The sequence below is a fragment of the Hetaerina americana genome, unplaced genomic scaffold (assembly GCF_022747635.1).
Source record: "Hetaerina americana unplaced genomic scaffold, ioHetAmer1.1.p SCAF_6, whole genome shotgun sequence".
NCBI lineage: Eukaryota > Metazoa > Arthropoda > Insecta > Odonata > Calopterygidae > Hetaerina > Hetaerina americana.
In genome coordinates, this window is record NW_027287205.1 from 72,039,889 (window position 1) to 72,055,438 (window position 15,550).

The following is a 15,550-nucleotide window of genomic DNA, read 5'->3' on the forward strand; positions in this document are numbered from 1 at the left end:
ACTGATGAAGAAACATTTTGGAGAAAGGAAAATGATAAGCAACAACATCAGGAATGTAAACGAAAATATACTGATAGAAGGTAAATATATTGGCAATAAATGGAAGCGATACATCAAAGAACTCTACCAAGGTCCGAGATCGCTGGAAGAAAACCAGGTGAAGGACGAGCGTGAATTGGATGACGAAAACCAGGGCCTATACATACTGAGGAGCGAATTTGATAGAGCCATAAAAGACCTTAAGATAAACAAAAGACAAAATTGACGGAGACATCATCAAGACACTCGGAAACAAAGCCAAGGACAATCTGTATGGAATAATCAAAGATATCTACAAAGACGGAAGCCTTCCTGAAAACTTTCAAAGGACTGTGATGATCGTGATACCAAAGAAGATGAGGACAGAGAAATGTGAGGTACACCTAACCTTGAGTTTTGTGTCACATGCATCAAAAATACTTACATGAATAATACATTTTAGGATGGAAAGGAAAATTGAAGATAACCTATCAGAAAACCAATTTGACTTTAGGAAGAACAGAGGAACCTGGGAAGCCATACTCTATCTGAGAATCATGATAGAGAAAACAAAACATGTGAACAAGCAACTGTATGTGGCATTCTTGGAATTAAAGAAAGCCTTTGGGAATGTGGCATGGAACAAGATGTATGGACTGCTGGAAAAACTCAGAAGAGAAAACAACCACAGAAGAATTATCTATCAGCTACACAAGAATCAAGTGGCCACAATGCGAATGAGAGATGGAAGCCATATAGAGGCTAAAATTAACAAAGGAGTTAGACAAGGATGCAACCTCTCACCTCCATTGTTCAGCATGTACCTGGAAGAGGCAATAAGAGTAGCACAAGACATTGGATGAATGGAATCTGGATCAATGGAGAAGAAATAAACATACTGCGCTTCGCCAATGATATTGCAATGATAGCAGAAAACCAGGAGGATTTTCAAAAGTCACTAAACATATTGAGTCAAGTTCTACAAAGATACAACATGGACATACACTAGATGAAGACTAAAATCCTAGAATTTGGAAGAGGGAAGCAGAATACAGAAGTCACTCTGAAAGGACAAAAATTAGACCAAGTGGATTCCTTCACCTCTCTCGGAAGTACCATCACATGGAACAGAAGAAGTATCAATCAAAGTCAAAGACATCAAGCAATGAATAGCTCAAGCTAAGAGAGCATTCAAAATGAAAAGACAACCACTGTATTCAAAGAAGATAGAACTACAGACAAGGAAACAATATGTGAAAACATTCATATGGAGCGCGGCACTCTATGGATCATCAGAAAAGTAGACCAGAAAAGACTAGGAGCCTTAGAAATCTGGTGCTGGAGGAGGATGCTTAGGATCAAATGGATGGATAAAATAAGAAATGAAGAAGTATACGGAAGCATAGACGAAGAACGGACCTGAAGGAACACAAGAAGAACCAGATGGATTGGCCACATTCCGAGGCACAATGGATTCATGAAGAATATTATAGGAGAGATCGAGGGAAAAGTGCCAAGAGGAAGGCCAAGGGATAAATACATGAGACAGATGAAGAAGAAAGCACATTGCAAAAAATACCAGGAAGTAAGCCAATTGGCATTAGATAGGGTAGAATGTAAGATGTCCATTACATCCATACTTTTGAGGAGATGTGACATCAGGAATATGGTGACTGTCTGAAATAGGGAAAACATGAAGTAGATAGTCTTTGGTAGTAGTAGAAGTTTTAAGGAAGGCGACCAACAGCTGAGGTCATTTGCATCATTAGGAATGGATGGGAAAGGAGAAAGGATGGAGAGAAACCTGACGTCAGCATTAACCTATTCTTAACGAAAGGCACCAAGGGGTCCGCAGTTTAACGTCCCATCCGACGGACGGCGTACTCACTCAAAGTGCCCTCTACAAAGCACCTCAAGTAGGGATCGAGATACCTCTGAAAAATATTCAACACCGCTGGTATTTGAACCCGAGCCCTCTGGGTGGGAAGCCAGTACGGCAGCCACCGCACCAATCCCAATCCCCTAGTCTTTGGTGAAATTTCTAAAATTCAAATGGTTATTTAGGCACCTAACTTAATTTTCTGCCATTATAAGTCCTTTGTATGTTCCAGTATGAAGTCAGCGTGGAAAGATCTATAGAAATAGTGTCTGAAAAATAAAAGGGCTAAAAATTTGAGGAATAGAATTTTGGGGTTGCCTTATCCCAGATGCTAAATTTAAAATTTGTGACTCATCAGGGAAATATTCCATAAGGAAATACAACTGCATATATATTTATCTGTCTGCATTGATTTTCTTGATTGCTATAATTAGGGTGAAAGCAAATTGTAGAAATAAAAAATAAATTTCAATTTCAGTGGAAGGTGATTTAAAAAAAAATATTTTTAGCCTTCTATACATTAGGTTTAATTTCATCAATTTGCAGTTAAACATTTTTAAATATTGTATCAACTTTCATTTTCAGATATAAATGAATGCTTAGGATTAGGCTACTGCACTGGAGGAAGATGTATGAATACTCAAGGCAGCTTCACATGTTTGTGTCCTCCAGGGTTTGACACTTCTTCAGATGGAAAGTCCTGCATAGGTAAGAATACATTGCCATTAGACAATAGGTAATGTATATCTTTAAAACTACTGTAAACATAAAAAAGTTTTTTGTTTTGGAAACAGACCATCGTACAGACTTGGTCCCTTTTTTCTGGGAAATGTTATACGTCACTGAAAAATGTGTATGTTCTAATTTAGTGTTACATTTCTTATCCTGTAGTTTAGTTGGATTAAAATATGTTATAAAGTATTTTTCACTTAATCTTTTTCATAGAAACAAGTACTGGCTTAGTAATTATTTTTATTTTCAGATCATGATGAATGTAGTGAAACAGGAATGTGTGCCAATGGTCTCTGCATCAATATGGATGGTTCATTCAAGTGCCAGTGCAAACCTGGATATGTTCTATCGTCTACTGGACATTCATGCATAGGTAATTTAATTTATTCCTGAGTTAATAGTGACTTTTTTGTTTTAATTTTTTTACAGCAAATCCACAAGTTACATGGATCTGAGTTAACCAGGTCTACAGTAACATGACATTAATACACTACATTGTAGCTTGACCATACAAGTCACAAGTGTGGTTGGTTAACTTTTCAGTGCATATCATCTCTTGCCCATTGTGGATGGCAGCAGAAATATGTACTTAGATTTAAGATATTCGAACACTTAAAAGGAAAATTTTTTTGAGGATCTGGTGGAAATGTACAGGAAATTAGTATTTAATGCCAAAGGAAATGATGTCGATGAGTTCTTACAATTTTGCATCAAGGAATCCTGAGATAAATATTCAATGGGGCTGTAATATCAAATTAAGAAAAACCAAATTCCTGAGATAGAACCAAGAGTGAGACACCAAAAATGGCAAAAATCTTTGACACTTTAAAGATAGTGGATTGCTTTCCATGTTGCTGAGAGAGCATTAGCAAGTTTGAGGTTCAGAGTTAAAGCTCTGTGATATTTCTATGATATCTAGGGCATGTAGCGATGCTATTTTGTTATATGATATACATTGTTTAAAAAAGAGCCATACTGCAAAGGTTCTGGCCAAATTTATATGTAAAAACAGAATTTAATGATAGGCCTGGAAAATCATTATGGATAATTTTGTACGTGCTTTTTAGGCACCAATTAGTTTCCCCAATTGGGTATTATTCTATATGAGTATGAATTACTTAGTAGATAAATTAAAATTTCTCACAAAGGTTTCTCAGGTTTCACACTGGTAATGTTGAAGAACATTATTGTTGTAATGGCTGACTCTTTTTTCAGGAGATGATATTTTCATTAAATGTAAATGATTTCTTTGAATATACTTATACTTAATCAATTAATAGATTGTGCGGTCACAGACTACAGTTTGTTAGAAATATATTAAATTTACTTGATTTACCTGGAATTTAGAGTTAATTATTCTATTAAAAACATTCCATTAACTGAAAATGTTTTGGTATATTGCTTAAAGAGCATACATATGAGGGAGATATCTTAAGAAAGTACAATTAAAAATGAAGTTTTTGACCAAGATTGTACTGTATGTATGTACTTAAAATGCTGTATATTCACAGATGTCGATGAATGTTATGAAAACCCAAGGATATGTCTAAATGGCAGATGTGACAACATACCTGGATCATATCGCTGTACTTGTCAGCCAGGTTTTACAGCCTCATTAGATGGGGCATTTTGTGTGGATATGGATGAATGTTCAGAGACAGGCATGTGTGAAAGTGGAAGGTGTGTCAACATAGATGGCTCATTCAAATGTGTCTGTGACCCTGGCTACAAACTTGCACCTGATAGGAAGAAGTGCATTGGTGAGTAATGAGATTTACATTTGAATATTATATGCATACTTTAATCTGTGAAGAAATTGTGTACCAAATTGCAGGATACTATTGTGGAAATGTTCATATTCTTGGAAGAAAAGTGTGTTTTAATTTTATGAATTTTATTAATCCGGAACATATATTTCAGATATAAATGAATGCTCAAGCAATCCTTGTCAACATGGCACCTGCACAAATACACCAGGCAGTTTTAAGTGTGATTGCTTACCTGGATTCAACATTGGACCTGATGGACGAAGTTGTTTGGGTATATATATTATTTCATACTGAAATTTTTCTGCCCCAATTCTACATGGATTCAAGTATTTCAAGCAGTTAATATTTCTAGACCTGAAGTTTTTTCTTATCTAGTAAGCATTATACATTTGCATACCTGTGTAGAGATCATATTACTTTACTTTGGTGTCACCATGAAGATTGGACAATATATTTATGACATCAAAGCAGAAGGTAATAATGGCTCATTAATTGTTATGACCATGACTATTCTAATTATTTTTAATTTGATTTGTCAAACCTTAGAATGAATTGATGTGACAGATCAATTAGAGGTACTGTGACATTGTAGTATAAAGTTCGCAGAGTAACCTGTGTTCAACAGAACTTCTCACTCTGGCATAAACTAATACCTGCATCACTAATGAGTTATAAACAGGAATTGGGAGATTACAGAACATCCCGGGAATTTTAGGACAAAAATAATCAGTACCATTGTGAAGCTAGTAATATTTCCACTTATTTAATTAAAGCAGAATTATAAAAATATTAGTGAGAATCTCATAATCTTCTCATTTATATTTTACTGCTCAACTGAATAAACTGTTAATATATATGATTGTGAGCAATGGCTTAGTGTGTAGCAAAAAACTAATTAGGCTCATTATAATTCTCTGTATTAGTTTTTCTCTTGTATGGGATTTATAATTGATTTATTTCATGATAGAGCTCAAATAGTTTTCCGTAACTATGGATTTAAATTAGTATTAAATGGCTATATATTTGGTAAGATGCAAGTGATTGAAGTGGCAATTAGGGATGGTTTGAAGAAGGGTGTGTGTGGTGGTGCAGAGCTATCTGGTATCTGAAATGAATTGAATGTGGTAGGCATATAACTGGCAAGATCACTATCTTTATTATTATCAACATTGACATAACACTAAAAACTAGTGATTGTCAGGTTCTTGAAAATCTTTTGCTTTCTTATAATTTATACTGGGCAAACAAACAGCCTACTCGACTTTCTGCCTGCCTAGATAATGTAATTACCAATTATGGTCCTGAACTGTACAGTATAAGTGTTATTGACTATCTCCTATCTGACCATCAAGGTATAAGCTTCACTTTTAATACTCAAATAACTCAAAAGATATATCCAAATAGAGGTAAAACCATAATTGTGAGGCCCATAACAATAGAAGGTTTAGAGAGTTTCCAACTGCTTCTATCTTGTATTGATTGGCATGGTTTTTGCACAGACTCTGTAGAACAAACATGTTTCTCAAGTTTTTTAGGTAATTTCCTAGGCATTTTTGAGCAATGCTTTCCTAAAAAAATTCTAAACTCTATCCCCACTAAAAATAAAAAAAATCTCTGGTATACTGGGGAGTTATTAGCTCTTAGAAATGATTTACTTAGTTACTATCACTCTTACAAAACCAGTGGAAGCCGGCATGACAAAGAGGCCTACTTGAAATACAAAAGAGATTATTATAATTTAGTTAGGTGTGCAAAAAATAATGCTTACAAGGATTTTATATTGAATGCAAAAAATAAACAAAAGGCAGCATGGAGTGTAATCAATCAAGAAGTTGGTCATGGTAATGGAAAAGAAAATCTTCCTTTCACCCCAGATGCTGTAAATAATTTTTTCTTAAAAGCTGTTGAAGACAATTTGTTCTCTCGAAAAGTTGATGCTGCCAATATTGGTAATATGCTGCAAAATCTTCCTCCGAATAATTTAAATTTTAAATGGAATTTTGTTACTCCACTTGATATTATATCGACTGTTAAAAAATTTAAAAAATCCAACAGTAAGGATATTTATGGTCTTTCTAACTCCCTAATAAAGGACATTATTGTGCTCATTGCGGAACCATTAGCAATGTTAGTCAATTTATGTTTTGAGACAGGAGATTTTCCAACAGCTCTAAAATATTCCAAAACAGTACCTGTCTATAAGAAAGGTGATAAAGATGATTTAGCTAACTACCGCCCCATTTCCATAGTCCCCGTTTTTGGTAAAATTTTTGAAGCTATTATGAAAGATCAAATATGTAATTTTTTTGAGTTAAATAATCTCTTTTCCAAATCCCAGTACGGCTTTCGATTTGGGAAATCTACAATTTTGGCAGTAGAGTCCATAGTTAATTATGTCATTAATGCATTTGAAGAAAAGGAATCAGTCTCAGTGACACTATGTGATCTTAGTAAGGCCTTCGACTGTGTTAATCATTCAATATTACTAACAAAGCTAGAATATTATGGTATTAAGGGAGTTGCACTGAAACTAATGAAGTCATATTTGGATGATCGCCACCAATTGGTTGAACTTGATGGCTGTCGGTCTGCAGCTCTTAAAGTAAAATGTGGTGTACCACAGGGCTCTGTGCTTGGCCCAGTACTTTTCATTATCATGATTAATGATTTGCCCTGTAATATGAAACCTAGATCTGTTTTATATGCTGATGACACTACTTTTGTACAAAAGTGTCAACATCCAGAAGATGCAAAGTTACGATCTAGCCCTACCCAAAAACAGGCTAAGGAATGGTTTGATGTTAATCATTTACAATTAAATACTAACAAAACTCAGCATATTGTGTGCAGTCTTAAATCAAAAACAACTAATATTGAAACTGCTAAAATACTAGGAATTTATATTGATACAAAACTTAATTGGGAGACTCACATCAGTCAGACCTGTAATAAACTTAGTAAAGCTGTTTATATGTTAAGAAAGCTCAACTTTATCATTTCAAATGAGTATCGTTTAACACTTTACCATGCCTTCTTTCAATGTCATTTGAATTATGGTGTTGAGTTATGGGGTCATTCCCCTCATGTTAAACAAATTTTGCTACTGCAAAAGAGAGCTATTCGCTCTCTTGCTAATATACCACCACGTGATTCCTGCAAACCTTTTTTTATTAGGTATAGAATCATGACTGTATTTTGTTTGTATATCTTTAAGGCTCTGATTCATGTGAAAGTTAATCTAGAAACTTACCAATTAAGATCCAACCTCCATAACTATTCCACAAGAGGTAAATCGAATCTAAATACTACTTATTGTAGATTGTCATCAACTTACAACACATTTCACAATATGAACATACGACTGTATAACTATCTGCCTACTCAGTTGAAATCAGATGGTATCCAGAGTTTCAAGAATAGGGTATATACCTGGTTACTTGCTCACCCACTTTACTCATTGGATGAATTCTTTTGTGACAATCTTCATCACATTTAAGAACTTATGTTTATATATTAAGTAATATTATGATTGACGACATTTAATATGGTTGTGCCATTTTTAAAATGAATAAAGTATTATTATTATTATTATTATTATTATTATTACTATCAAAAACTCATTTAAAGCACTTATAGCAAAATTTCAGTTATAATGAATTAATCTGTTCCTAAACTCTACCTTTAGCATGTGGCTTGCACTAAGTGATCCTGAAATACTGAAAAACTTCATTATTTTGAAATTCAAGAGACCAAAAAATCGAGCTTTGTAATATCCAATAAATAACTTTTTGAAAAATTTCCTAAGGTTCCTGTATAAATTAGCTTAATTACAATGTCTTGTAAAATATTAAGAAACTTAATAATAATATATTGCAATTAATATAGCATGTATGCTCTCTGTTATATAAATCTCAAGACTCAGGTTCGACTATAGATCATTCACATCATGTTCCATGAAAGATGCTTGGAAAGTTCATTTTTATTGTTTGCAGGCTTTATTTAATTTGCAAAATTAAATTAGAAATAATGGTAATATAAATTCATGAGAATTGTCAAAAAAAGGAAATGGATTGAACTTTCTTAATTGTATCTTTAATTAACTTCCTTTTTTTCTTTAATCCTTTCTTATTTTGAATCTTTAATTTTTTGATTTGAAAGATAAGGACTTATAAAAAATATTCCAAAATTTCAGTGCTATATGAGAACCATCCTCTTAGCAATCTGTGTCATTGCTGAAGGTTGCATGAAGGAAAACACCCAAAAGGTTTATCAAATTTGTTGTTTGGAAATAAGTCCTTTAGATGAAGTACTCTATAGTATTATAAAAGTATTATTTTTTCTTCCTTAGCATTTGTGGTAAGAGAGTGAGCGAAGCAAGGGCAGTCAGGAACGTTGGCCACCCTTGGCGCCCAGGGGACATAGTATAATATAATTTCATTGGGAAAATATCATTTCTTGTCATGAATTTTGCTATAAATGATTTTACTATCACATATAAAGTTTTGTATTTTGCTAGTTGAATTCATTATTAATCTTCATCAGATATTCAAAATTGATGTGCATGTCCTAATGAACATGGATTGTGTATGGTGAAATAAATTATCTTTTAAAAATAGCCCTTTAAAGTAGTATGTTTGATGTCGTGAAAATGGGAGGGATAATAAAGAGTGAGTGTTGGTTGCGTAACATAGCAGGAAACAGTATGCTCCAATTGTATATGCCTTGATGACTGATGTATATAGTATTTTAGCTTGTCTAAAGGTGTGAATATAAGAATTTTTGGTATCACTTATGAAAAAAAGGCTAGAAATTTTACCAAATCGCATAATTTCAAAATATAATCCAGGAATGATGCTTGTCATTAATTCATATGAATAATTGTCTGCAATAAGGTTCATACTTCTGAATTTTTTTCATAGATTTCTCATTTGTTTTTAATCTTACCCCTAAAATTTGGAATTCCATTCTTGGTTATCTTTTGTCTATTCAATCTTCTTCAATGGTTCAGAATGTGGACTGGAAAGAACTGATATTATATTGTAAATGTTTACTTTATAGATTCAAGAAGAGATCTTTGTTATGCCCAATTCAAAGATGGTCAATGTTCAAACCCTGCTTCTACCCCGGTACCCAAATCTAGTTGTTGCTGCTGCACTATTGTTTTGGGCCAACCAATGGGCTGGGGAACTCCCTGTCAGCCTTGTCCAATGCTGGGGACATCAGACTTTGACTCACTGTGCCCTCATGGTCCTGGAATGACCTACAATGGAGATGGTATTTCTTGCATTTATTTTGAAATTCCTAATATTAAGACATCAAATGGAGTTTATGGTTCTATGCAGAGTAAGCCAAAATATGAGTAAATTTTTTCTAAATATTTTTAAATAATGTTTATAACTTTAGCCAGTTAAGCTATTGAGGCGTCCTCTTAACCCTGAAATTTTTCTAATCAAGGTGAATGATTTTTACACTCTGAAATTGTTGCATTTAAATGCAAATAAGCGGTTGACTCCATTAAAAGTTACTGTTGCGGCATCTACCGCAGTTTCTTTGGAATTTGTTTATAATTTATAATTAAATTTGTTTCTTAAACCCTTTCTGGTTTTGAAGGCCTGTTTCACATTTTGTAAGTTGTACCTACTTTTTTTAGTGCTTACCTTACTTTTTCCAGTGAATGGTGTCTTGAATTAAAAAAATATTGTTAAAAATGTGATGAGGAGGAGAAGAGAAAAATTGATGGAGCATGAACAAAAAATTATCTATAAATTTTTCATAATTCATAATGCATATCATCAAGTTTTGAGAAACCAGGCTCCAGTCACTATTAATTCACTTCTCACTGCATTGACTGTGGTGCCTATGTCAAATTTTTCAGTGAAAAATTAATTGTAATGGAGTAGCAAACATATCTACTGCTCAAGTTTTTTCGCGCTACATTTCCTACAAATCATTGCATATAGTAAATTGGAGTGAATTCATCTGTTTTTTTTAATTCTTTTAAGTGGTTCATACTAATCATTTTATTATATCATTGGAAATTGTGAACTTGTTTTTTTATTACTTTTTGAAGCTATTCGATATTTTATTTCAAATCTTTTTTTTTGCAGATATAAATGAGTGTGCTCAGAATCCAAACATGTGTCAAAATGGGGCTTGTGAAAACCTCATTGGCACATATCGCTGCATATGCAACCCTGGCTATGAAGTTGATAGTACCGGGAAAATATGCACTGACATCAATGAATGTGAAATGGAAGAATTAGTTTGTAGTGGTGGTCAGTGCAAAAATACCCCAGGAAGTTTTCAGGTAATCTAGAAAACATTTCCCCATTTAATTATGATAGCAATATACATGGTTTTTCAAAGAAAAGATAATCAGAAGAGTCATAAAAGTTAGAGTAGGATGGCCATATAGGGTAAGGTTTCACGAATGTAGTGTCTGGAGCACGGAAAATGCAACAAAAAATCAACTTTCTATGTGTTATGTGTTGGTCTTGTGACTTTGAAGATTTAGGATAATTGGTTAAAAATATTTTTACTTTGTTCAGAGCGAGTGTCTGTATTAATGCTTTTCCCAACTCATTAGATTATATTTCTGTATTTTACCACCTATTTCCTTTAACAGTTATATTACAATAGGAGAGTATATCAGTGTATACTTAGAATAGAAGCTATGAAACTGAAATTTGGCATGGAGTTGGAAAATGAAAGTGCATTGGAGCCTTGCTTTATAATGTCAATCTTTTCCCTTGCATCATTTGTAAAATGCACCCGATAATTCATTCATTTAAACTTATTCTTTAGGAAATTGCATGTGGTTCTATAAATATATATGTATGCTCTGAATGCATTTGTTGAATCATAGATTTCTGAGGTAATTAAAAAATATAGAGTAAGATAACATGCTAGTAATTTTATAATACTTATTGCTTAATTAATAATGACACTAAGATATCTTGACATTTATCACTGGATATGCTAGGTCTTCAAATCACTCCTCTATTGTAGACATTCATAAAACCCTCAATGCAGATATTACAAATGTGTTATTCATCCTGGTTGTTGAATATCTTGCAATCCCTTTTCTGTGATGGTTGGGTTAGCTTGCATTAGGTTTTGTTTTTCCTTCAGTACAGTCTATTTCAAAAGTATACCTTAGATTACATATATTCTCTTCTATTTTTTGCATTTAGCATTCTTAAAATTCATTCCGCAGTGTATCTGTCCGACGGGATCACAGCTCAACTCTTACAACCACATGTGTGAAGATATTGATGAGTGCAGAACCCTAGGTGGTGATGCTTGCGTGGATGGCCATTGTATAAATACTCGTGGATCTTATGAATGTGAATGTGGTCCTGGATCTATATTGGATAACACTGGCAGAATATGTATTGGTATGAAATTGTTCATTAAAAGTACATTTATATGTTTTGGAAAGAAAACGGAGATTATGAGATCCTGCTAAAGGTATGTTATATATTGATGCGCACTTTTCTATTTTGTGTCATCTCCCATGCTTTAGATAATCGGCGAGGATCTTGCTGGACTAGATTTGTGGATGGTCGATGTGAAAATGATTTAGCAAGATTGACTCTAAGGTCTGAGTGCTGTTGCTCAATAGGTTTGTCCTGGGGGAGTCCCTGTGAAGTTTGTAGTCCACATGAATGTGATTGCAACATGGGCTATGCAAAGGTGTGTCGATAAGTGCTTTTATTTTCATTTTGAAATATCCAATAAAATACATGAAAATTCCTTTTTATAATAAAATGCTTAAGAATAGACATCCAAATATTAAAAATTTGGAACAAATATGAATACTTATCATTTCTACATTTCTTCTGCCTATTTTCAAGTTAATAAAACTTTAAAATAAATTTTGAGGACCATTTATGCATGGAATCATTTTCTTATATTGAGACATGTAATTTAGTGGAAGGCATATCAATTAATTGAATGATTAGTGTGTCGAGTGCTTAACTGTCTACTGTTAACTGCAAGTGTGTCCAGGACTCCTTTTTTATAAAGTTATGGCCATCAAATTGTAATTAACTTCACCTAATTTTGAAATTTCAACATCATACAACATTTAACAGCAATTGTTTTTGCTATTATTATTTTAATTTTTTTATAATATCTTTGATGGTTGCATAAACATAAGTTGGAATTCTAATTTTCAATCCTTTTGAATTCAACTATATATCACAAAATTTTGCTGGAGCATTACTGATTCTGTGAATTGTTTACATTTAAATTTGTCCTTATGAATTATTTGTGTGACATAACTATGTAATATGGCTAGATTGGTCGTGCTAAACTGTTTACTGCATTTAATGATGCACTGACATGTCATTTTGCTGTACTTATGATGTTTAATTTGACCACTAGGTGGACGGGAAGACATGCACTGACATCAATGAGTGTGATTTAGACCCTACAATTTGCAAAGGTGGGGGAACGTGTGTCAACACGGAAGGCTCTTTCATATGTGCTTGTCCTCCTGGCTTGGTGCTGGATGCAACAAAGACAAGGTGTCTTGATAACCGAGAAGAAATGTGCTTCATGGAGCATCGTCATGGTGTTTGCCGCTCCCCTCTTGGTGGCTTCCACAGCAAAGCCACCTGCTGTTGTACACTTGGGAAAGGGTGGGGTGGTGCTGGTTTGGCTGGTGATGGGGATGCGAGAACTTGTGAAGCATGCCCCCGTGTGGGTTCTGATGCGCACACAGAGCTTTGTCCTAAAGGTGTTGGCATAGTTGAAAGAAAGGATGTTAATGAGTGTACAGTGTACCCTGGAATGTGTGACAATGGTCGCTGCAAGAACACAGTTGGGAGTTTTTCATGCAGATGCAACCAGGGTTATGCTCTTGATGAAGATGGTGTAGCTTGTATAGGTAGGTGCACGTTGATTAAAAACCCTTCTTCTCAGTAATGACTTTATTGTGTGTCTTTTCTCCTATCATTGGCAAAATAGCAATGTCATTCAATTTGGTGTTTGTTTGGGATTAAAAAGAGCCTAGAATTTGTTATTATATAAGTGAATTTTAAATTGAAATAACTTTGATCCAATACTTGAAGGCCCAGGGGCAACTGTATTATTGCCATATAGAATATAACCAATGGTGAACATTTTATGTGAATGTGAGAGGCAAACAAATCCAGTCTCACATATGGTTCAAAATATATAATAACTTAGAAATAACTAGCATGAGCTTTTGCTTTGAGCTCACTGAATAGCAATTTAGCCTGAAATCAGATAGCATTTTTCATCTTGAAGTACCTATCTATATGAAAATACTCATTTAAAGCATGGCATTTTCATCAGGAAAGTAACTTTACCAAGCTCATTTCTTTAGCTGTGGAGTTGCTCATGCTACTTAATTATATTTTTAACAATCTTTTTTTAACAAATGCATTCAACTGAATAATCCTCTCCCTGTGTATATAATAAACAACACTGTATAAATAATTAATATGTTCAATTTAATGATCATCACAAATTATTTCAAAGTATAGTGGTTTAATTGCTAATATGTTTTTATTATTTTTAAATAAGTCTTATAACCAGCTGATTGTTCAAGTCATTCAGTGTAATTTGCATGGAATACAGCAGCACTGGCTCTAAATACTGATGTCCTTTGTTGTTTAGGCACTGTTGACACTAGGAAGTTAATATTACCATTTAAAATAAAAACAGGATATTAAAAAAAATTGATTGCTTTATCAATCAGTTTTACACATTTTTAAGTATTTTGTTCATATTATTGTTTATTGGGAATAAGGTTAATCAGGCAGCATCAAAGTGAGTACTGGGTTAATGTTTGTATATTTTTGCTAGAATATTTTATAATTACGATTAAAAAAGTAAAAACTTCATTTTGCATACACAATTCAAGTAATTTGTCAGTTGAAATACACCAGGGAATTTGGAATCTCATGATGCTTGGGGGCCTAAACAGATTTAAGCATACCAACTTCTGGAAGTGCTTAAATGCTTAAGCAGAAAGAATCAGTATATGAGTTGGATATCAATACTGGTATCAACAACAGTAGAAATGGTCTTAAAGAAGAATGTAATAATTCATATACCAAAATAAAGAAAAGGGCAGGAAAGTGTGAAACATGAAATAATTAGCCTGATAATCCATGCATTGAAGATTATGACAAGTATGGAAAGGAAAGTGGGACATGTGGGCTTGCGAGAACATGTTTTTGGAAATGGGAACCATTCAGGGAAACTTCCTCTTTCCATTTAAATTAAATGTTGCCTAGCTGGAGAAAAACTTGGTATGTGGTGTGCACAGGGGTTCAGAATAATATATTGATAATTATGGCATTCTGTTATTATAATTTATATTAAAGAATTTGCTGGTCAATTCAGCATGCTATGTTAAAAAGACTTTGAATTAAGGCCAAATGGGAATGTGATTTCTTTGAAAGGTTTTCAATGGGCAATTATTGAAAAACCTTCCAAAAATCAAAATGAAATACTAATTATATGAACTACTATGTCCAATCTCTTTGCAGATATTGATGAATGCAACATTATGCATGGAGTGTGTGGTGATGGAACCTGTAGAAATACTCCTGGAAATTTCATTTGCGACTGCAATGAAGGTTATGAAAGCACAATGATGATGCAGGTGTGCATGGGTAAGATGTCTCATCAATATGGTGGAATGTGACTAAGCTATTGTTGATACATTTGAGTAAATATTTATTGGTAAACTTTGATTAGGGATTTAATTTTTGGAGATATAGGTTTCCCTGTGTACTGTGCTTTTGTCTGCACATGTTTAAATTTGTCTACTCTGCAGCCCCTTTTTATCTGTTATCTATGTTTTTATTGTTAAAACTTTCAATGGCCAAGTGGAAAGAAGTCTATTTAGATGGATTTTCAATGGCCATGAAACCTATCCATGTGATCTGACATTTTCGGTGCTTGGATTCTCAACTGCGAATTATTTTACTGGGATCTACAATATTTAATTATACCTATCTATTATAACTATAATTATTATACACCTACTTGGTGTCAGAAAAATTTTGAGAGATTTACAACAGTATATATAATCTATCCAGTGATCTCTGTCTGCAGGATAGTTAAAAGCAGTTGGTAGGAAAAGAACAAGTCACTCATATAACTGTGAACT

The 15,550-nt window shown here is 33.6% G+C and overlaps 1 protein-coding gene across 1 annotated transcript in view; it reads left to right on the top strand.

Annotated features, from left to right (window-relative positions):
- The window catches only part of LOC139695078 (fibrillin-2-like), a 104,059-nt gene that overhangs the window by 40,200 nt on the left and 48,309 nt on the right, over positions 1-15,550 (top strand). Inside the window, exons 8-17 of the mRNA XM_071593702.1 lie at positions 2,483-2,605; positions 2,880-3,002; positions 4,141-4,389; positions 4,550-4,669; positions 9,457-9,672; positions 10,506-10,705; positions 11,615-11,795; positions 11,924-12,093; positions 12,787-13,291; positions 14,925-15,050. Coding sequence (XP_071449803.1) covers positions 2,483-2,605; positions 2,880-3,002; positions 4,141-4,389; positions 4,550-4,669; positions 9,457-9,672; positions 10,506-10,705; positions 11,615-11,795; positions 11,924-12,093; positions 12,787-13,291; positions 14,925-15,050 — 2,013 coding nt within the window. The remainder of the gene's footprint in view (positions 1-2,482; positions 2,606-2,879; positions 3,003-4,140; positions 4,390-4,549; positions 4,670-9,456; positions 9,673-10,505; positions 10,706-11,614; positions 11,796-11,923; positions 12,094-12,786; positions 13,292-14,924; positions 15,051-15,550) is intronic.